This window comes from Exophiala mesophila, assembly GCF_000836275.1.
Source record: "Exophiala mesophila strain CBS 40295 unplaced genomic scaffold supercont1.3, whole genome shotgun sequence".
In the NCBI taxonomy this organism is placed as follows: Eukaryota; Fungi; Ascomycota; class Eurotiomycetes; order Chaetothyriales; family Herpotrichiellaceae; genus Exophiala; species Exophiala mesophila.
Window position 1 is genome coordinate 4,239,868 of NW_015622506.1, and position 21,012 is coordinate 4,260,879.

At 51.7% G+C, this 21,012-nt stretch overlaps 8 protein-coding genes across 8 annotated transcripts; 3 read left to right on the forward strand and 5 right to left on the reverse strand.

Annotated features, from left to right (window-relative positions):
- The first annotated feature begins 142 nt into the window (after positions 1-142).
- On the forward strand, positions 143-1,704 carry PV10_05028 (pyridoxamine 5'-phosphate oxidase). The gene is made up of 2 exons (XM_016369630.1): positions 143-524; positions 620-1,704. The coding sequence occupies exons 1-2, from the start codon at positions 386-388 to the stop codon at positions 1,372-1,374; spliced, it is 894 nt and encodes a 297-aa protein (XP_016225418.1). The 5' UTR covers positions 143-385; the 3' UTR covers positions 1,375-1,704.
- On the reverse strand, positions 1,418-6,135 carry PV10_05029 (uncharacterized protein). Its single transcript, XM_016369631.1, has one exon. It carries the CDS (start codon positions 5,783-5,785, stop codon positions 1,943-1,945), a length of 3,843 nt encoding a protein of 1,280 aa, XP_016225419.1. The 5' UTR covers positions 5,786-6,135; the 3' UTR covers positions 1,418-1,942.
- Positions 6,136-7,434: 1,299 nt separating this feature from the next.
- On the reverse strand, positions 7,435-9,035 carry PV10_05030 (uncharacterized protein). The gene is made up of 2 exons (XM_016369632.1): positions 8,550-9,035; positions 7,435-8,489 (listed from the first exon to the last, which is right to left on the reverse strand). Exons 1-2 carry the CDS (start codon positions 8,623-8,625, stop codon positions 7,936-7,938), a joined length of 630 nt encoding a protein of 209 aa, XP_016225420.1. The 5' UTR covers positions 8,626-9,035; the 3' UTR covers positions 7,435-7,935.
- Positions 9,036-9,222: 187 nt separating this feature from the next.
- Positions 9,223-10,154, forward strand: PV10_05031 (uncharacterized protein). The gene is made up of 3 exons (XM_016369633.1): positions 9,223-9,427; positions 9,509-9,698; positions 9,776-10,154. The coding sequence occupies exons 1-3, from the start codon at positions 9,385-9,387 to the stop codon at positions 9,816-9,818; spliced, it is 276 nt and encodes a 91-aa protein (XP_016225421.1). The 5' UTR covers positions 9,223-9,384; the 3' UTR covers positions 9,819-10,154.
- On the reverse strand, positions 10,065-11,346 carry PV10_05032 (uncharacterized protein). The gene is made up of 2 exons (XM_016369634.1): positions 10,809-11,346; positions 10,065-10,732 (listed from the first exon to the last, which is right to left on the reverse strand). The coding sequence occupies exons 1-2, from the start codon at positions 11,079-11,081 to the stop codon at positions 10,286-10,288; spliced, it is 720 nt and encodes a 239-aa protein (XP_016225422.1). The 5' UTR covers positions 11,082-11,346; the 3' UTR covers positions 10,065-10,285.
- A 621-nt stretch (positions 11,347-11,967) lies between these two features.
- On the reverse strand, positions 11,968-13,589 carry PV10_05033 (uncharacterized protein; the record flags this gene model as incomplete). Its single annotated transcript, XM_016369635.1, has 2 exons — positions 11,968-12,946; positions 13,021-13,589. The coding sequence occupies 2 exons, from the start codon at positions 13,587-13,589 to the stop codon at positions 11,968-11,970; spliced, it is 1,548 nt and encodes a 515-aa protein (XP_016225423.1).
- A 1,064-nt stretch (positions 13,590-14,653) lies between these two features.
- On the reverse strand, positions 14,654-16,753 carry PV10_05034 (uncharacterized protein; the record flags this gene model as incomplete). The annotated part of the gene is made up of 1 exon (XM_016369636.1): positions 14,654-16,753. The coding sequence occupies one exon, from the start codon at positions 16,751-16,753 to the stop codon at positions 14,654-14,656; it is 2,100 nt and encodes a 699-aa protein (XP_016225424.1).
- A 1,826-nt stretch (positions 16,754-18,579) lies between these two features.
- On the forward strand, positions 18,580-20,757 carry PV10_05035 (uncharacterized protein). Its single transcript, XM_016369637.1, has one exon. The coding sequence runs from the start codon at positions 18,730-18,732 to the stop codon at positions 20,485-20,487; it is 1,758 nt and encodes a 585-aa protein (XP_016225425.1). The 5' UTR covers positions 18,580-18,729; the 3' UTR covers positions 20,488-20,757.
- The last annotated feature ends 255 nt before the right edge of the window (positions 20,758-21,012 follow it).

Below are 21,012 nucleotides of genomic sequence, written 5' to 3' on the forward strand. Positions count from 1 at the left end.
GAGGAAACAATCACGTGAATAATACGGCAAAGCATTGATTCAATAAACGAGATCCTTTCTTCAATTCCTGACCAACACGTGACTGTTTCCGTCATCATCATCTACGTCAATGCTCCATCTCCCTCGACCATCACCAGATACTCTTTCTTATTCCCTCTCTTCTTCTCTCTGTTTCTCTCTCTCTCCCTGTACAAATCCTCTCGTTGGGCTCCTTCATCGGCTGCTATAACGTAATAGAAACCCTCTTCAAGCTGCTTGTACCACCTAAGAATCACTATAATGCTGGACCTATCCTTGTTCAATTGATATTTTGACTCACAAGTATATCAATACCCATTGACTCACTCACCCGCCCAGCCCATTCTCTTTCTTGAGGTTTTATTACATGTCACTCTCGCACTTGAGAAATATTGTCAAATTCCCCAATAAACGTCCCACCATTGTACTCACAAGACTTTCCACAATGCTTCACCAAGCTAAGCCGTCCTCGTCGTCGGCAGCGAAGCCTGCTGAAAAGCTCATATGTAAGTACCTACCTACCCTAACCAAAATATCATCACATGATATACACCTACACTATATATAACATCACCCTTACCACTTTTCCTTCCCTCAATAGTCGCTCCTGGTAATACAACCACAACAAATCCACCACCACCATCCTCTGGATCTACCAACTCCGTCCCACCACCAGCAGCCCAAGCCGCCCAATTCCAACTTTCCGCCCTCCAACGCACCGACCTCTCCGATTCACCATTCCTCCAATTTCACAAATGGTTCACCGACCCATCCCTCGCGTCCGAAGTGCCTGAAACCGTCACACTATCGACCGCGGAACTGCCCTCTGGCCGAGTATCTTCCCGCATGGTCTATCTGAAAGAACTCGATTCACGCGGATTTGTCATCTACTCGAACTTTGGCACGTCGCGCAAAGCCGCCGACTTGGCTACTAATCCCTACGCCAGTCTGTGTTTCTGGTGGAAAGTCGCGGAGCGGCAAGTTCGTGTGGAGGGGAGGGTGGAGAGGTTGTCGGAGCAGGAGAGTCAGGTGTATTTCGACACGAGGGCGAGAGGGAGTAGAATTGGGGCGTGGGCAAGTCGGCAGAGTAAGATTCTTCAGCCGAACGGGGCTAAGGGAGAGGAGGAGGAGGATGATGATGATGGTCGTGCTGAGCTGGAGGCCCAAGTTGCGGAGGTGAAGGAACGGTTTGATGGTCAGGATCATATTCCCGTCCCGCCTTTCTGGGGCGGTTTGCGTGTTATCCCGGACACTGTCGAGTTCTGGCAAGGTCGTGAGAGTAGATTGCATGATCGGTTCCGTTATTCCAAGGTCGAGGGGTCTGACGACTGGGAAATCGTCCGTCTGAGTCCATAGTGAGCTGATTCAGACCATGTACAGTTCGAAAAAGGAAAACAAATTATTTCCAAAGATGCATTATATTGGGGGGTTTCAACTATACTATAGGAGTTGAATTCTCCATCCTCCTCGTAAAGTCAGTCGGCTGTACCTCTAGCCAACTGTCTGGCCAGTCCACGACCTGGACCCGGCCGAGATCTTTTTTCCAAGATCTCTGTATCTAGACCCCCCTAGATCTTCTATATAGTGTCGAGTAGAGTGTAGCTTTTGTGTTCTGTTGGTACATGCATCCAATGCTCCGCCCAGAAATCTCACAAAGCGTTGTCCAGCGCCCGGCTAGAATCCCACCATCTTCCGCGTGATGCCTCGTCTCTGATGTGATCCCAGACCGCTGTTTGACGTTTCATCCAACGTCGCGATCGATACTCCACAGATCACTCACCCACTAAATCAACGCCGAGGCCGTACGAGTCAGCGTCAATGCTGCTCACATAAAACTGGGTATCGTCATGAACAAAAGAAACAAATTTGCCTCGAGGCAAGCCAGAATTGGCCACGCTCGAGTCAGGAAATTCACTCCACCACCTTAAACCGTGATGCCTCCAATCAAAGCAAGTACCTTCTCCGTCACCGCAGAAGGATACCCCTTTCGCATCATCTCTTGCACCACAGCATTCGCCTCAATCCGGTCTTCGCCGGACAAGAAGGCTCGTGTCATGGCTTCGTATGTACTGGGCTCTCGCTTCGCCATTCCAATGCTGTCGTAGACTGACTTGGCGTTGGCAATATTGCCTTCGCTAGTCCATCCATGAATCAGAGTATTGGCAATGTACGGAGTCATCGAGATCCCATGACGCTTCATATCCTCGACCACCTCGGGTGTTCTGGCAACCTCGTGGTTGGCAACCATCGACTCGAGCAAGTTCTGGTATAGAGTGTCTGTTGGCCGAATCGCGCCTTCTGTAACAACCGATTCGAAAAGTGCCCTGGCTCCCTCCATATCGTGAAGCACACAGCCTTTGGCATGAATCAAAGATCCGTAGTGAACAGCCTCAGGTTGGATACCGATTTGCCTCATTTCCGTGAGCAAGCTTTCTGCAGCACCAAGATTGACAGGCTCGAGCGAAGCATATGCTTCGATCAAGAGTTTGTAGGTGTGAGAGGTTGGCTTGATCGACTTGGACTTCATTCGCTCGTAATACTCCAAGACCTTGGTTCGGTCGCGTTTGGTGTTGAGGAAGTATTGGATGATCGAGTTATACGGTGCTGGTCGAGGTCTGTAATTGGGCGCTGCTTCCATCTCGTCAAACATATCCACAGCGAACCGTTCCTCGCTTGTACGGCACAGAGCGTTCACAAGGGTACCGTAAGTGACAGACGAGGGACGAATACCACGACCTTCCATGTCGCCAAAGTATCGCAGGCAATCGTCGATGCGTCGAGCCTTTCCAAGTTTGCCAATCACAGCATTGTACAAGAAGACACTGGGAGTGACGCCTTCAGACAAAGCACGCTGGAAGATCTTGACGGCTTCAGTCGCCTCATCAAAAGTTCCTTCTAGGGTGGTGATGTAGATACCAAAGGTGTTTGCTGACGGCGCCGCACCCATCTCCAGGAGATCTTGGTGGAACTTGGTGGCTTGTTCACGTTGGCCCACAGTCAAACAAGCTGCCACCATGGCGTCAAGGATCGAGATCCAACCAGATCGAACAGAGGGGATTTGAAGCGCCATGGGCACATCTGCATGTGCCATGCTGAGGATTTCGTGAACCTGGTTGGCTTGCTTGGCTTTACCAGCAGCAGTGATCAGTTTGGCATATCCAGAATAGTGCAAATGTCGGCCGGCGCGGCGAACATTTCTCAATCTACCGAGACTGTCGCTGATGTGGTTCTCGAGGCGACCAGTGGTGCTTTCAACTAGATCTGAGATGGCCTTGGAAGCTCGATAATCCGTATTGTGTGCATACGGGTCAAATGTGTCTGCTGGCGCAATCGTGTCGGCGGCCACTGAATGAGGGGTATGCGGTGACTGAGCTTGAACATGGACCGAAGCAGGTGGGCTCGGGTGGACAAACTCTTGCCAACGCTGGATTAGGTCGGGACGGGTATCAGCAAGTTTTGGCAGGCTCTGTGTGACAATGTGCACAGTCGATGGATCCATGAGAATGGCTCGGTTGAGAACAGTTTCCAAGAGGTGAGAAAAGCGGGCATGATGGGCAATGTCTGCCGAACCGCCGGTAGCCAACATCTGTGCCTGCACATGAAGGGCCAACGCAATATCTTGAGCATTGAGTTGATGGACGCAATCAGGACCAAGGCTCGCAATGGCATGCTGTGCAACGGGAGAGACCAGTCCGCCGTTTTCGATCATGGCTCGCAAAAGCGAAACGCTGGTGGGAGCCGAGACGATAGCCTGCTGCTTAGACAGGGCTTCGCCGAAAAGGACGATGGCTTCATCAATCTCTGCACCAGCTAAATGACTGCTGGCTGGTGTGGCACATGACGAGCGAATGCGTTGAAACATCTCACGTGCCTCAGCAATGCCCTCCTCGACCAAACCATTGCCAATCAGAGTGAGAGGGTACATAGTGGCGAAGTCTGTTGTTGGGATCAAGGGCAATGATCGTGCCTTGGTCCATGCCTCGATCGCCGCAGAGACATTTCTGCCCCTAACGTGCATCGACACAAGAGCCATGACTGTCTCACTGTTCAAGTTGTTGACATTGACTGCTTCGTAAGCCGACAAAGCATCAGTTGCAACATCGGCATCAGCAGCAGCCACAGCGATTGTGGAGAAGGCCTGGTCACGAACAGTCGGTTCAAGGGCGTAGCCTTTGACGCTCGCCATCGCAGAAGAAAATTCCTTGTTGTCGATATGGTGTTGTACAACCCCATTTAGAATGAAGGCTGAGGTCAAATGCTCCGAGAGCACCTGCTCGTTGGAAGATCCCTTGAAGGACTGCAAAATCTTTTCGTAGAATCGAATGCCCGTGTCAGCAAGTCCACAGGCATAATAAGCCTTGATCAAAGAAGCATAGACTTGCATGTCCAGAGGATCATTAGCAGACCGGCTGATGGCGAGATCTCGGTATTGCTCGTATAGGGATTGGGCGGCATGGATGTCTTGCTTGGAAGCCTGAGCATCGATGACAGCTGTGTACAATCGGGTGTCGAGTGCAATTTGGTGAGACTCCATATCGGCAAGAAGAATGTTCATAGCATCAACAAGGCCATTTTGGGCGCAAGCCTTGACAAGAGCATTGTACAATGGTGCTGGAAGGCGGAAATCGTCGAGAGTACCCCGCGCAATGTTGTAGAGCTTGGTGGCAAAAGTGAGTGATGTATCTGCAGAATACAACTGAAGCTGGCTCGTTGCCGAGGGCAGGACCAGAGCACCCTCGCTGCCATAGCGAGTGGCACGACCACCCAGGGTCTTTTGAACTTGGTATGCCTCGAGGCTTCGTCCTACCAGGAAGTGAAGGAGAATATAATAAGTAGTCGCATTCAATTCAACGGCACGTTTGGTCATGTCTCCATAGACCTCGAGAGCTCGGGGCCATGGTTGGTATGAACGGCTGAGTCGAATGGCCGACAACAGGATATGATTATAGGCATCAATGGTCGGCACCAGGCCTTCCTTGATTATCGCCTCGAAAATAGCAGGGATTTCGGTGTATCGCTGCTGTTGGCCCAACTCGACAATCTGTTCTGAAAGAAGTGACTCGTCAGAAGCAACAGATGTCACCTCGGTAGGTGGCGTGACAAGTTGCTGCGAGGAGCTGGAAGACTCGGTCTGGGCTGCTTCTGTTTCTTGAGGGACGGGCGTGGAGATGCGAGTGCTAGGTGCAGGCGTTCCTACCTCGTCTTCATGAGATGTGTTTTCCTCAACTGCGGCCGAAGCCTTGACATCCTGGATCTCTTGAGCGATTGCCTCATCGACCTTGGCTAGAGCCTCGGCCTCAGCCAAAGCATCGTTAACATCTTCGGTTTGTGGCAGCAGGCGATCGCTGTTGACACGGGATGCTGTCAATCTCGAGACTGAAACAAGGCTATCGGTGGCTCGTTGAGAAGCATGCTTTGAGGAAAGCAGGCGGTCCTCATGTTTCCAGCCGATAGTACGGGCGAACTCGTGTCGTTTCCAGTCCGAATCATCGCCGGTCTGTTGTGCATGTTGCCACGCGGCATAATATTGAGCTAAACCAGCATCACTTCCTGACTGAGAGCCATGGCCAGCTTTTGCTCCTGCTCCAGAACCTGAAGGACCAGAGAAGACTTGTTGGAGTTGGGCGGTCTTTGTGAATTTGGCGACGGGATAATTTTGAAATTGACCGAGAGACTGACCAGCAGCAACAACGGAAGGAGCGTAGGTATGGGCGATTCCCTTTGCAAGGCTAACACGGGCGAGATGTGCGAAAGGCTTGAAAGGCATTTAGCGGAAAGAGTTCTCTTCAAATTGAAGAGGCGGAAGGAAGAGGAATTATGAGTCGAGGTGAGGCAGGTTCATTGACGACTGCGAGGTCGCCAAAGAACGCGCGGACTAGAGGTGAGGGTGGAATGATGAATGATGGAAAGTCCACGACACCCTAGAGTGGAGTGTCTTGATGTCTGTGAAGTATTAGTGGCGTGTAGTGAAGGAGAGGATACACGTACCAAGAGAGGGTGTAGATAGAAATATTGTACTTGGGGTGGTGGCTCACAGACCAGACGTACTCGTAAAAGTCGTGCCTGGCGATCAAGGCTGAGAGTCACAGACGCACGTAGATTGAAGATGGTGACGAATGACAGCCCGCCGTCCCCGTGGAAGCCGTTTCGGGAGAGGGCAAAATTTTGAGTGTGGACTTGAGAAGTCAGGTGGTTAGTAGCCAGATGGAGTTAGGCGATGGAATGAATAGGAAAGGATAGGATGTGAGAGTGAGTGGGAGCCAACCATGGTCAGAGGAATTGCAACAAGACTGGGGACGGCAGCAAAGGTTCCAATTTTGGGAGAGAAAACAAGCCGGAATGATGAGGGATTTGAAGCTGGCTGTGTGGCTCGCTAGTAATTGATGCTTCCGTCCGTTTTTCGAGCATCCACAGTCAGCCAGTGAGAATGCCTGGTGTAAGGTTGATCTTACCCGTTGTTGTTAGTCTATGACAGCTTATTTCAAAGCCAAGGTCTGGGGGAGGTCAAGGGCATGGTGGCCTTCCAGAACCCCGAAGACACGCCTGGGAAACATGGATGCCTGGCCTTGTTCGGTCCCAGTTGCCTCCGCAGGGATGTGTAGCTTTCCCTTGTAAAGGTCTCCGTCTGGAGCGCCATTCGAGCTCCCCGGGCCAATAGCCTATCCCCTAACGGCACCCGGAACGTCCAGGCCCGCACACTCGGGGCCGACCACGCATAAGCCTAAGGCCGCTCCGAGAGACCGAGTAGTGATCGTGGCACGTGGCACTTGGAACCGTCATTGAAGATCGTAGTTTCGTTTGTATCGTTCTAATGCAAGGCGTAGGTTTGACGATCAGAGCGTACGTACAGCTAGCCATGGGCGTGAGTGAATTGGCTTACATACTAGCGACAATATGATGTCAATGCCTGTGAGACTGATGCTATTAATTGAGTAAACAAGTAACAAGAGCAGGGTATGCTCCTCTTGTGGACTCTCAAGTTCTCGTCATCAGCGAAAATGACTGAACATGATGATCTGGCGTGGTTGATGATTTTTATTTGTGAGTAGATCCGCACCTCTCGCCATCATCACTATTCAACGTAGTCCCTTTATATCGATCCACATTGTAAGAGTCTTTCGCAAAACAATTCATTATCATCAACGTGCGGCTCGAATTTTAGAGTTCGTAGCTTCAATTCTTCGGAAGATGCCCGAGGCTGGCTATGCTCTAGAGGCCGTTAGTGGAGATTGCTCAGACCTCTACTCGTGTGGTCGAACCCTAATGAGACCAAGGCCAAGAAGAATTCACCATGCTACCTTTATTCGGCCTTTAGTTGTCGGTGCTGATCAAAAGCGAGACACTGCTGGGAACGTGTGTTGCTCTGGAAATCACCTCATGGGCCCTGGACTCAAAATCGCGGATGGAATGACAACTCTCGAGGAGAAAATGGTTGGAGCATGAACATACCGACACAGGACGAAGCTAACCCGAGTACATCCAACTCCTACAGTATAGCATGTCGAGAGTTCTGGTCTCACAAAGGAAAAACAATAATGATCGAATGTAAAATCGGTGCATTGCAACTAATAACCCCATAGAACGCCATGCTATGCTAATTGCTCACAAGTGCTGTACCAACGTGTGTTGCTCTCCTAGCGGTCCTCATAAGTACAATGGTACTCATGGACGCAGACATGTAAGAGTGTCCCGGCCAAGAATCCAATTCGCCGCGCATGGTCAGGTATATATGGTTGGAGCTGTGATGTGCTCAACTTGAAGGATGTCGGCGTAATACTTGTCGATATCTCCTTGCCTCCTTGCACAAAGGACATTAGACGGACGGCCAGCAGCAGGAGGGCGTGATTCTGGGAGAAAGATTCCTGGAGCGAGTGTGGGGCCGTCGATGTCGGCGAGTGGCAAAGTTGTTCAGACCATCTAACATGCGCAGCCATCATCCGCCGGTTTCTGGTTGTTCACAGAGACATCGATCATCTGCGGGTTTGGTTGGTTCTCGCCTTCGTTGTCCATGCCTGGTAGGGCTTGTGCTATCCTTTTGAACAGAGCTTTGACGTTGTGGCCGACCTTGGCCGAGGTTTCCATGAAAATGGCGCCCGATCGCTTCGCTTCGTCCTCTCCTTGTTGGGTGCTGACCTCTCTCTTTGAGTCTCCCAAATCAGTCTTATTGCCCACCAGTACGACAATGACGTCGTTGCCTCTTTCGCCGCGGACATCATCGATCCACTTCCGCGTCTGCTCGAACGTTTTCTTGGATGAGATATCGTAGACCACAACGGCGACGGATGAGTCGCGGATGTAAGAGGGGATTAATGATCGAAACCGTTCTTGGCCTGCGGTATCCCATAGCTGTAGGCGAACCGTACGGTCTTCGAGGTACATGGTCTTGGAAAGAAAATCGATGCCAATGGTGGCTTGGTAGGTGGTGTCAAAAGAGTCGTACATGAATCGAGTAATTAACGACGTCTTGCCGACTAGTGGCCAGAGTGAGTCTCATAAAGCGTAGCGCATGAGGTCGTGGTCGGAGTACATACCACTCTGCTCGCCGAGGAAAACGAGCTTGAATTTCTTTAATGGGTTCGAGTACGCGCCCACTTTGTTTTGCTCCATGGCAGGCTACCGTTAAGGACCTTGTCGAGCTTGTGAGAGAGATGCGACGGTTTATGGATATATTAGAATGTCTGGTGGGCTTTGTACATGGGGTGGTGGCGGCTGTAGCAGACGTAGGCCGATTGAATTGAAGGAACAAAGGACAGTTGTCGGGGGCCGAAGATGCAGGAGAGATCAAAGGGTTGGCATCGACGTCGTTGATGGTCCAGATTGAATCAGATCGCAGAAGTTGTTTGCAAAAAGATGGGGCACCGAATAGGAGTCGTGGGCAACAATTGGAGAACTAAGTAAGTTGGCCCCTCGGCCACAAGATTAGGGATCGCAGGCATCAAGGTTTAGGAATACATCCCAGCGAAAAAGAGCCAACAAGTGCCAAATGAGGTCTATGACGACCTTTTGGTGGAACTCGGAGTTACTGCACTTGGGCCACTCATCAATTATGGCCAAATGCCTCTCTTTAACTAAAAGTGCACCTAAATGTCGCTCAATTCGCATACTGGTGGGGGGCTGATGAGCGCTAAGAAGATGCCTAAGGTTCCTCGCCCGCTCTGGCAGGTTGACAGCGGTCGCCTGGAGCCGATTTGCGCATTGGGCATTTTTTGACTCGACACGCTGCACCCGAATGAACGGCTCGGAATATCTTTCTTCCCCAAGTCAACCGCATGCTGGCTCTGCGGATTTCACATTCGCTACAACCACGACACTCGATCTCGTTGCTTCCACATCATCCACACAGCGGACCATGATCCCTCGGTAATCATGCGACCTACATTTTCGCTACTGAAGCGCTCGATCTGGAAGGGTAGGTGACCCATATCCCATGTCAGAGTCCTGCTCTCGTCGACAGTCTCAACTAACAACAACTTTTCTTTCCGAATTACAGGACCCAATCTGGTACCCTTCCCTAACCTTCGACCGGGAGAGAAAGGACATGTCATACGTACACAAGCTCGAGCGGCGTCAATAATGCCGTTCATGGTCGGTCTCAAATTCTCGGTGCATAATGGAAAGACATACAGCGACGTCTACGTGACAGAAGATATGGTTGGGAGGAAGCTTGGAGAGTTTGTCCCGTAAGTGCGCACAGCAGCCGAAGGGGTTCTCCCTTCTTGGCTACAGTTCGGTCGTCGGCGATTAACGGTTTCAATAGCACGAGAAAGAGGTTCACATACAAACTCAGCAAGAACAAATAGAGAATTAGAGAAGTCGGGAAGCGAAGTGCCTGTACTGTTATACGACGCAGAGGCGATCTCTGGTCCATTCTACTCCAATATGAGCCGCCTGTATCGAAATTTTCAAATACGCGAATTCAGGGACCAAACGGCAGGGCATGTTTCTGGCCAACTGGAGGCCTAAGTGATGAACTTCTGCAGCAAGGACGTGGCTCTCCCTTTTTTTGCCGAGGGGATGACCTGATGTCGTAGATTTGGAGCAATGAACATGTCACACATATGTCTCTTTGAGTCACTGCTACATTTTCTCCTGCCCTCAGGAGGATGGTATACAAATGGTTTCGCCATCCTTCTCCACCCACTATTTTGATCAAGCGCAAACCGGGTCCGTTCCAGTCATGAGTTTCCACGTCAGACCCATTCTTTCAAACGCCGTCGCTATGCCCAAATCAAGTCCGTGATCGTGAGGATCAACCGTTGCAAATGCATCATCTATAAAATTCACCCCTTTTAACGTTGATGCCATACTCTTGCACCGCCATGCCGAGATCCTCCATAGTGAGAACGGTTCTGCCCTGACCACTGCCACCCTGACCTCCACCACCATATCCGCTCCTCTGGACGCCCAACTGCGTTGCTTGCTGATTCTTTGCGGCGGCGCCAGCACCTGACACCGCTGCAGCGCTGGGACCACCAGGACCTCCGGCGCCACCACTTCCAAGAGGATTGTTTGACGACGCCGTGTTCGAGCTCCGGATGCGGCTGTATTGATATGCGTCGGCGGCGATGTCGGCAACGAACTTTTGAGTGGCGAGGGCAAGAAGGCGGGCGAGGGGTAGAGGTGTGGTGTTTGTGCTTGCGCCCGTCGGATCGGCTGGCGAGGGTGGTGGGAGCCCAGCGACTGTCAAATAATGCGCCGTGACGGCGTCGGGAATCTGTTGGGTGAGAATGTCAGTTGTTGTATAGAGGGGGGAGTGGAGTGGTGGGGGGTTTCATGGTAGTGAGACAGACAATGGGAGCATAGTCGTCCATCTTGCTCAAAAACTCGCGCAATGTCACATCTTTCCGGTCATGATGGGCTAGACCTGCAACGCCTGGCGCCGACTGGGTTTCTGGTTGCGAATACTCGTTGTCAAGATTTGTGGAGGATGTTTCATTGGGGTTCCGGGGTTGTGCCGGCGCATCTTGAGTGTCTGCCATCTCTGCATCGACATCGACGTCAACTCCGTCGTCCTTGGTTAAAGTGCCATTTTGTTGATCGGTGGCAGTGGGTGGAGATGCCATATTTCCTCTGCCTGCTTCCCCTTCTTCGACCGCTCTGGTCTGTTGTACAAAGTTCTCCTGGTTGTGTGGTCTCAATGGTCAAGAAGGAACCGGTGTCACGACCGCGGTCGTTGGCTGTGGTCGAGCCAGATTCGGGAGAAAACACTAAGTTCAGATTGGCTGGCCCGACTGGAGAGATTCTGGGTATGGTAATGCAAGATTGTGATGTAGTTGATCCAAGGCGCGAGGAAACCAGCCTGGAGTGGAATAGGCGACTGAGGTGACACGGTAGGCTTGCAGGAGGATTGGCGAGTCACGAGCAGCCTTGGCGGCCAAGATATACCAAGGCGAGCTAGTCCATTTAAGAAATGGCGCCCTGTGGGTTGACTTCGAATTGACTTACTCATGTATTCACGGCAGGGTATTTATTGTCAATAAAGAAGTCTTGTTTTTACGATAGGTACGATACCTAGGTACAGATCGAGGAGGCATGCTGCAAGGTAAATTGAGGGGTTCGGTACCTACCTCGGTTGGTACCTCGGTAGGCACCTAATCTACCATGCTGGTAATTGAACAGGTATGAACAGGGCGGAACAGATCCCCAACTGTTTATCTTGCAATTGATGAATAGGTATGAATAGGTATGAATAGGCATACTCTAGATATCCTTATATCAACTGCTACCATGCTGCTCTATGTAAAATTCCTGATTACCATAGTACCGCCAAAAAGCCAAAGGTACTTAGTTATAGAAGCTGGCATCATCACCATTCATCGATTGAAGACAGATCGAATAGAATCACAAGGTCGTGAATACCATTGCAACAATCCTCCACAGTTGGAACTGCCATAGGGTTAAACTCGTAGGCTCAAACTTGCCAGGAACTTGCAGGCAGAAACAATGATCCTACAATGTATACTGGAAGCCTTGCTGGCCCTCGAGCACCTTTCCTCCCCTTTGTAGCTTGTTCTGATGTGCCATGTACAGTGTAAGGCAAATAGTGAGCACGATCTGGAAGCCCATCATACCAATAGTAGCAATGACACCAGGGGTGTAGGTCGGAGCATCCTGTGACCGGAAAATGGTGGAGCCTATAATGCCACCGCAAGCACCAAGCGAGAGCTGGATGCCTGATGCAACGCTTCGCTTGACTCGAGTCGGGGCATTGTTCTGTGCAAAGCTGAGTGCAATAGATAGTCCTCCGTTCAACCCGCCCATGGTAAGGAAGGTACCGGCGTACTGCGTGGCTGTATTAGGTCCCCAGCGGGTCATGGAGACGCCGACAATAACATTGCAGGCGAAAAAGACGAGGAACGGCGCCCGGCGCTTATAGCGATCGGAAACTGCTGTCAGCCCAGTGGCCACGAAAAAGGCCCAGACGGTAGGTGGTGTACTCAGAATCTGACTCATGGCTCCTGTGAAGCCCATTTGAGCGTTCAGGATTAGTGGCATGAAGTAGGCCATACTGTAAATCGCCGACGCTGATACCATGTAGATCAACCCAAAGCACCAGTACTTGAAGTCGGTGGCATGGGATAGAACTGCTCTAACGGTCATCTCTTCTTCGCTATTCTCCTGGCGATCCGCGCTGATGAGGGCAACAGCGACGTCTCGTTGCTCCTGGTTGAGTAATCGAGAGTTTCGTGGGTATTCATCGACGATGAAATACAAGCCAATCACCACCACGATAGTGATGAGACCCTCGAGGAGAAAGATCCAGCGCCACCCCCTATAGTTTGCAGTATTGATGCGTGAGAAGGCCCAGGCTAAGATTCCAGCAAAGGCAGCGGCTAGATTAGCGCCACAGAAGACGACAGTGACACGTTTCCCCAGTCTGTATCTCGGGTACCAAGAGCCGAGAATGACGATGATGGCAGGCAAGACACTGTGGGTAGCATTGTTAGTGAGTGCTGGGAGGGTCAAGCCACCAACAAGAAGGGGACAAAAGACAAGACTCACCCTGCTTCAAAGACGCCGAGAAAGAGGCGCATGGCTGCAAGTCCGGCGAAGTTCTGTACTACACCCATGACCAAGGTAAAGAGCCCGAATCCGAAGCCGAGTGTGCAGAGCCACACACGAACGGATACCTTGGATAGGAAATAGTTACTCGGGAGGGCGAATAGGACGTAGCCAGGGAAGAAGAGGAGCAAAGTAATCGAATATTGATAGCCAACCAAACCAAGCTCAGCATTCATACCGGCAACAGCGGCCAAGCCCATGTTTGCACGATCAATGAAGCAGAAAGCTAGAAAGACGGTGAGGACTGGGACGATGAGGAAGTCGATTCGTCGTATCGTCTTCTTGATCGTCTTCTCATCGTAAGGGATTGGATTTGGCTCAGCAGAGACTTCAGCCCAAACCTCCTCTTTATCCGTCTTCACGTCAACATGCTTATTGTCAACCGTTGCGGTAGCAGGGGTTGCAGTAGCAGGAGTGGTGACGGCAGGAGTGGCGGCAACATCAGCAGCTTGGGACAATTGAGCAACCGGGTCAAGACCTAGGTTCTCCTTGTTGGCTGGTGTAGACATGGTGGATGGAGGATATGGGTCGCAACGTGATCACGCGTTGGCTGGAAGGGAGAGGAGGAGTGGTAATAACAAAGGAGTGCTGGTCACCCTGTCCAAGAGGTGCTTGCCATTGCTTTATAGATGGAATCCGCTATCGGGACACAGACGACCAGGAAGATACCTGTTGGATACTCTTGAGTCGGCATGGGTGGCAAGGGTGGGTATGAATGATTGGACTCCTGTCATCCGGTTAGGAAGCCTGCATGGCGAAGCACACCGACAGGAGCCAAGCAATCCAGATTGATAGTTTATAGGCAGGTGATGCCTCAGCCAAGAGAGGAGTCTGTCAGACAACATGGGCCATTGTGGAGATACCCCAGCCTGGGGAAAGGGATGCATACATGGACCTTGGTTAAGAACGAGTCGGCCACACCCCGCAGAACATCACCAGGCTGTACACGTGAGGGACATGTGTCGACCTGCAAACGAGTAATCTATGGCATCAGATCTGTGCCTTGTAGGCTTTGACAATGCCTAAACAGGATGAGATGAATCAGGCTGTGATCACGCGGTGAGTTACTGGTCCTTTTGCCTTTTCTGCCCCAGCAATTTGCAGCTTGAGCGCGTTTTATTGCCCACTTTGCTCGGTAGAGCAGACCTCGGGTACTGGGCTGGGGATGAGGGCAATCGTAGCACCCCAGATTCGGTTGCTTCAGCACGAGTCAAAGTGTATAGCCCTCGGTTGTCCTCGCAGCGGGGGCGTTGGAGTTGCTCTTCCCGCCCCGAGGTTATGTCTTGGCACAGTAACGTTTCTTGGCATATGCTCCGGGGATCTGGAGAAACTTCTCCGCAAGTCGCTAAGTAGAGTCAGCCTCCAGAGTCCCAATCACACAGGGTTCTCGGGTTATTGGCCAACTAGATTCTACTTTCCATTGAAGTAGACTATCCCAGTGGGTTTGAAAGGGTGGCACAGGCAAGTTTCTCAATTTTACTTTGGATGTCAAGTAAAGTTCTGCCTCTGCCTTTCACAGAGCACTAAAGGTAGCCTGCGTTGTCTTTTCGAGTGTCATTGATGTTGGCACTATCTATGGCCAACCGTCAGGTCCAAGTGATTGTGCCGCCTGAGCTGCAGCTCTTGCTATCATGGCCTCGACATCATCCATGCTAGGTTCAAGTGGTTTATCCGAGATGGGTGGTGGCATGTCCATCCCTTCAATTGTTGGTGACTGTTGAGCTGATTGTGATTCGCTGGATGCCAAAGCCAGCAGTTCCTGCTCTTCTGCCTCATCCAAAGTTGGGCCATTTTCACGCTCATTACCATCGGTCTGCAGAGGATGGCCCGGTGCTCTCGTTCTGAGATCGCCAGTGACGTATTTGAGATAATAGGGGACCTCGATACCACTTTTGAGGAAGAATAATTTCAAGTTTCGCGCCTTGTCTTTGAGCTGGACCTGGTTACGGTCTTTCAAGGCCTCGCTGATAGTACCCCCAGGTCCATACATGGCCAGTATCTGACTCCAATGCGGTCCTTTGACGCGATCTAATCCCGTCATCAAGGCGTTTTCTTCTTCCGTTGTCCACGGACGTCGTTGGCTAGGCACCACTCCCTTGCGCGCAGGGAGTGCTTGTGCTTTCGTGGTAGCGACCAATCTTGCCCTTTCGTACAGGACCGATGTTGGCGCAGTCTGTGACACATGTGGGATATCGCTGGGAGTTGTGGCATCTTCAGCGGACGATTTCACCGCAGTTGTCTCGGCAGAAGATTCGTGGTGCTGGGACTCGGAAGTCTGCTTTGGCAGGACTAGAGCGACATTGGACGGGTGAGGTTGAGTCGAAGTGGCTGGCGGGACCGGCTCGGAAAAGGCGAAGCCCAAGGCATCTTGCATGGCAATTTCGGCAGCCCTGGCAGCCTGTGCAACGAAATCGTCTTCGGGGGCAGTAAATGTTGGTAGGCCATCTTGCGGAACCGACAAAAAGGGATCGTGCGACAGAGTCGGGAGCGGTGGGACATGCATAGAGAACTGGCCCTCCATACTTCCCTGAGGCATTGCTTGGGACGCGTTGGAACCCGTAGGATCGGCGATGCCATTGAGAGCGGCGGCATGCCCTTCAATGTTTTTGGCCAAGTATGAAGAAACTTCTCGACTGAAGTCCTCCCATTTGTATTTTAGGGGTAACTGTTCCAGAGTGTTGGTCTTGACGTGATTTTGAAGGATATCACGGCGCGATGCGAGTCTGTTGAGAAAGTCGACCTCGCTCGAGGCCAGGGTAGATGTGCCAGGCCTCCTAGAGAGAATGCTCTTGTCTATGTCGGTACCAAAGAGATCGACCATGACGACGGATGGAGGAGCAGCGCGGGTGCGCCAGGCGGTAATGAAGCCCTGGGTTTTCAGTTCTAGATAAATGGAGGCCTGGGCCTTGAGTAGCTTGCCGCCCTCTGGCACGAACACGGCCAGGAAACTGCGGTCCATATCCCGAAGACCAATTTGTCCCGTAAAGACGCTTGATACGAAGATGGCTTGGTTGGCGCGACGGAGGACATCGACGTGGCTACTCTCTTGCAAGCCCAAGTCTCTCGGAGAAAGAAAGTGAGCGCCAGTGTTGTAGAGTCTTCGAGTGTATTCAAATTGTGATCTTAAAGAAGTATATTCCCGAGTGCGAGGAGAGTCTGGAGTGTTCGATAAGCCCATGGCTTCGGCAGGTGTCAACTTGGCCAATAGCGCCAGAATCTGCAGCGAGAGGCGATCCAGCGCGGCCAGGTTATCAATCCGGGTTTTGAGGCTTGGGATCTGAGGCGTAGGGATGGTATTCGTCACATGGGAGGGCTGTGGTGCAGCAGGAGGCGCAGGAGGCGCGACAGTTGTGGGAGGAATGGTGGCATTATTCTTTGATGGTTCCACAGACGGCCGGGATGGCACTTCAGATGTCGATGCTACCGGCTGCACAGGAGCGGGTTTAGGCGATTCCTCTGCAGGCGACAAGCGTCTTCTTTTGGGGCTTCGAGGGTTGTCGTCGTCGCCAGCATGTTGAATTGGAGTGGAGGATGGAGCGGGAGGTTGGGCTTGGAAGGTTAGCAAATTCTTGCTCAGGCGAAGAGATTGGACGATGCAAGTACCTGTCTGGGTGGAAGGATCGGTTTCAAGATTGCCACCAGGATCTAGCGGAGGTGGTGAAGTGGCCGACATTGTCAGTGTCTTTGGACATTTCCATGCGAGGTGGTTGTTGTTTTTCTGAGCGCAATGGGAAATAAAAAACCACGTGATGTCGCGGCGAAGAGAAGGAACGTGGGGATTTATTTGGAGAGCAGCAGCTGGGGAGAGAGAGGAGGAGAGTATAAACCAAGCAAGCCAAATGCAGCAAGGCATGCACGGGTAGCACGAGTGCCTGGACACCCTATGGATGCCCCTCGGCCCCACCTAAGTAGAGTTCTACGCAGTACCGGTGCGTACAGTCCTCAGTAGAACATACTCCATACCTAAGGTCGGCACTTTAGCCTGTTGGTTTACTTAGGTAATCTTATCAAGTACTCAGTATATGTGTGACACACCTAGAGCCATGCCCATACATAATTGTGCTTGTGACACCATCAACAGCTATCATTCTTCCACCCTCATCAACGTAGATACTCTATACCTATCTTCGTTATGAACACCTTATTGTCCATGCACCTTGAAGTCACCCAATTCCTACTCGCAAGCCAGACAATTCCCTCAGTTTATGATCCGTTGGGTCGATGGAGGAAAGCACCATCAGACCATTGTCTTAGTAAGGCTTTAGACGCCCGGAGAAGCCTAGATCTCTCGGCCTTGGGAGCTAGATAGGATGCGCATGAGCAGGCTTTTACACGGCTCGGCCTGTCAAAGAGCCGACCTTTTGGTAACTATGATTGATGACAAGACTTTGGTGGTGTGGACATGTGCGCCCGCCGGGGTATGTTCAGGAGCATATGGGTAGGTAGTGTTAGAAGCGGTATGGACGGCGTGCACGGGGCACAGGCCCTCAAGCGGGGCCAATACCCAGGACTCATCCGCAGATCGGGAAATAAAGCAACCTCTAGTTTGTAGTTTCCCAACCACCTCGATTTTCCATCGCATCATTAGAACGAGGCAATTGTCTGATGCCATCGTCAAGATATAATACTAACACAGGCTAAACATCTTGGATGGGTGCCGCCGCAACGCCATTCGGACAAGCCAACTACGTCGTTGCGTGGCTTGTCCTTGTTGGGCAGCGCCTGCTTCTTTTAAAGCGTCGCAAAGACGTTACTGCAGGTGCTGCAGGTGCGGCAGTCGAGGTCGTTCTAGTAGACCTCGCTTCCTCTAGATACCTAGTATTGCTCTATCATCGAACAGCTATCTGGTCTACCTTTGCTCGATATGCGAACAGAGTCGTTAGGCCGGTGGAAGTAGCTCGTGGGACCAACGGCGGTGTCAACATCTAGACGGTGTCGGGACCTTGCATGGCCCGGGTCAATCGTTCAATTCAATGCCAAGGACGGAAAAGCCACGAGAAGGTTACACTCTGGGCGGAAGAAGTCTGATCAGTAGTTGAGTTCTGTTGGTAATGGAGCAGAACAAGGACGAATCTGGCGAGCGAGCTACTGTAATCAGGAAGGAGGAATGACGGCACTTCCAGGATGGAAGGCGCATATTGGCATGGCATCTCCAGTGCTCGTCCAGTGCTCGTCCAGTGCTCCATCACCGCCGTCAAGGCTGCAAGGCTTATTGAAAGCTCCAGCAGCCCCAGCATCTCCACTCGTGACATGTCGTCCAATCCCCTTGCATCTGGCGCAGGCAACCCCACTTCCATCACCTCATGCATCTGCGTTATCGAAGCTCTCTTCCCGCTTATCCTGCCTACAGCCGTCTCCAAAGCTGCTCATGATCATGGGACAAGAACCTCGATGTGGTAAGTCGTCTACCCACCTTCACAATTCATGCAAAGAGCTTGCATGAGTCCTCTGAGCCCGTGCCTGTGCCTGGTCGACATTTCCTACACTTTGCCGCCCTACTGCTGACTTTATAAGGTACGCTTCACCCCGCAACCCTTCCTCTCTCGTTCCTTTCCCTTTCTCGAGGCTTCTGAGTCGACTCAGCTGTCAAGCCGTACTGCCTGAGCCTGACTGCCTTGATATCGCGCCTGTTGTCCGGCAACAGTCAGAATGCTTCCACTTGCTCCTTTGACTCCTGGCCTCGGCCTCCTTGCCCTTGCTTCCCTCGTTGCCGCTCAGTCGGGCCTCAAGCATGAAGTGCTGGGAACATTCATCTATACTACCTATGGAGATCGGACTCCCTTTGTATTTGACACTCCCACCACGTTGACCCCTCTGGGCGCCCACCAGCTCTATGACGCTGGCGCCAAGGTTCGAGAGCGATATGTGACTCCGATCGAGGGTGATGGCATCAAGACAACCATTCGTGACATTTCGCCATTTCAGCTGCAATATGATCAGCTGAACATCCTGACTTCTCAAGACCAGTATATCACTGGCTCCGCTCAAGCCTTCCTCCAGGGCTTGTACCCACCCTTGGAGACCTTTTCCAATTACACCTACATCCAAGGCCTAAGTACCATTGAAAATGGCACCAATCTGGTTGCCCCGCTCAGTGGTTACCAGTATCCCAGTATCCTCACCGTCACCAGCAATGACCTTAACTCCATCTGGCTGGACGGCAGCAAGAATTGCCCAGCCTACAGGTCGGCAGCCAACGACTATTACCGGACCGATACTTTCAGAGAAATCCGCAACCAAAGCCAAGATTTCTACCAGAGTCTGCAACAAGATTTCCTCCGCGGCCACTTCCCCAGCGGTGCTGGCTATCTCGACGCATACTACATCTACGATTACCTGCATTATGCCAATATCCACAACACTACAGTGGCTGATCTGCTGCAACCCCAGGATCTTGTCCAAGCAAAAGCCCTTGCCGCAGATTGGCTTTTTGCTCTCAACACCAATGCCGCCATTTCTGGCACCAGCCAAAATAGCATTCGCGCCATGGCGGGGAGGACTTTGGCCACTCGCATCCTCCAGTCCTTGTATGCCATTGTCAACACGCGGGGTAACTCGGCCAAGATGACCCTCCTTTTCGGAAGCTTTGAGCCAATGATCTCATTCGCCTCATTGGCTGGCTTGACGTCGCCCCAGAATGCTGCATTTTACAACATTCCTGAGCCTGGTTCCAGCTTCATCTTCGAGTTGTATTCGATTCAGGCTCAGAATGATACTACATACCCTGATAATGATGAAATCTTCGTCAGGTTCTATTACCAAAATGGCACCGGCTCTGATTCCAGCCTCGTCGAATATCCCTTGTTCGGTATGGGTCCTAGTCAGACCCTGATCCCATTGTCTGATTTCGTGAGCGGCATCCAGCGATTTATGGTACTCAATGTCGAAGAGTGGTGCAGGACGTGCAATTCTTACTCGGTCTTTTGCCCCGCCTTTGTCGACAATAATGGCAGCCTTGACCCAACCACAACAACACCCGCTTCCTCTCGCAAAGGCCTCTCGCCAGCCGTCGCTGGTGTAATTGGGGCAGTGGTGACACTGGTTTTTGCGGCTCTTCTTTTCCTGGCCTTGGCTCTCCTGGCGGGATTCCGAGTCAGCCGTGTGCACAAGAGCCGTAAATCTGACCTTGGGGGATTCAAGGGGTCCGAGAGACTCGCAAGCGACCAAGATCTGACTATCCCCAAGGGCGGTGCTGGAGCAACGGTAATTTCAAGCCCAGATCCTGCGCAGGTTCGTGGCCACGAGCGTGTGGGAAGCTGGGAGCTGCGCGACCAGGCTAAAGCTGAAGAGGCTCAGGGACGCATTATCAGTCCCGATCTGACCAGACCGAGGCGTCCGAGTTTTGAGGACGATGACATGCCCATCAATCCCTTTACTTCTCCGGTCGACCCACGCAATCACGTCTGATGCACCCATAGTTGATTGACTACCGTTTCGAATTCATGTTGGAGTTGGCGAAGGTTGGCGCATGTGATGGATGAAACCCGTCTCCTGGGTCAATAGCATGAGTCAAGTGATATGATTGTTTTTCTGCCGATACCCATCAGATGCATTGATAATTGTTGACAATACATGTAGATCGCCCAATTGTGCCAGCACATGGTGATTCTTCACTATTCTTCACTGTTCTTCGCTTCCCGATCAAGATTCTGCCAGGCCCCTTCCACTGATTCCCTCACTACCAACCACAACAACGCGCTCTCTGCCTGGAAAGCGCGTGTGTCACACTTTCTCAATTTTCCACTTCCTCATTATCTCCTGCTTCCTCTGCCTCACTCTGTCTCTCACCTTTCTCTTCCACCAGCAAGAGCCAATCCATCGCCCCTTCCTTTTATCTCGCTAGAGGCTCGTTCCTTCCCGAGTCTCATCAACCTCTCTTTCCTTGTCAAACAATCATCATCATATCGTCAGGTACGTATCCCATCCGCGCCC

Bases quoted from the DNA above. Each gene is read 5' to 3' on its own strand.
- PV10_05028 (XM_016369630.1), top strand. From the start codon at position 386: ATGTCACTCTCGCACTTGAGAAATATTGTCAAATTCCCCAATAAACGT. The intron at 525-619 runs GTAAGTACCTAC...TTCCCTCAATAG, and splicing joins GCCTGCTGAAAAGCTCATAT to TCGCTCCTGGTAATACAACC.
- PV10_05029 (XM_016369631.1), bottom strand. From the start codon at position 5,785: ATGCCTTTCAAGCCTTTCGCACATCTCGCCCGTGTTAGCCTTGCAAAG.
- PV10_05030 (XM_016369632.1), bottom strand. From the start codon at position 8,625: ATGGAGCAAAACAAAGTGGGCGCGTACTCGAACCCATTAAAGAAATTC. The intron at 8,490-8,549 runs GTATGTACTCCG...TCTGGCCACTAG, and splicing joins TTTCCTCGGCGAGCAGAGTG to TCGGCAAGACGTCGTTAATT.
- PV10_05031 (XM_016369633.1), top strand. From the start codon at position 9,385: ATGCGACCTACATTTTCGCTACTGAAGCGCTCGATCTGGAAGG. The intron at 9,428-9,508 runs GTAGGTGACCCA...TCCGAATTACAG, and splicing joins GAAGCGCTCGATCTGGAAGG to GACCCAATCTGGTACCCTTC. The intron at 9,699-9,775 runs GTAAGTGCGCAC...CGGTTTCAATAG, and splicing joins AAGCTTGGAGAGTTTGTCCC to CACGAGAAAGAGGTTCACAT.
- PV10_05032 (XM_016369634.1), bottom strand. From the start codon at position 11,081: ATGGCATCTCCACCCACTGCCACCGATCAACAAAATGGCACTTTAACC. The intron at 10,733-10,808 runs GTCTGTCTCACT...CTCACCCAACAG, and splicing joins TGGACGACTATGCTCCCATT to ATTCCCGACGCCGTCACGGC.
- PV10_05035 (XM_016369637.1), top strand. From the start codon at position 18,730: ATGCTTCCACTTGCTCCTTTGACTCCTGGCCTCGGCCTCCTTGCCCTT.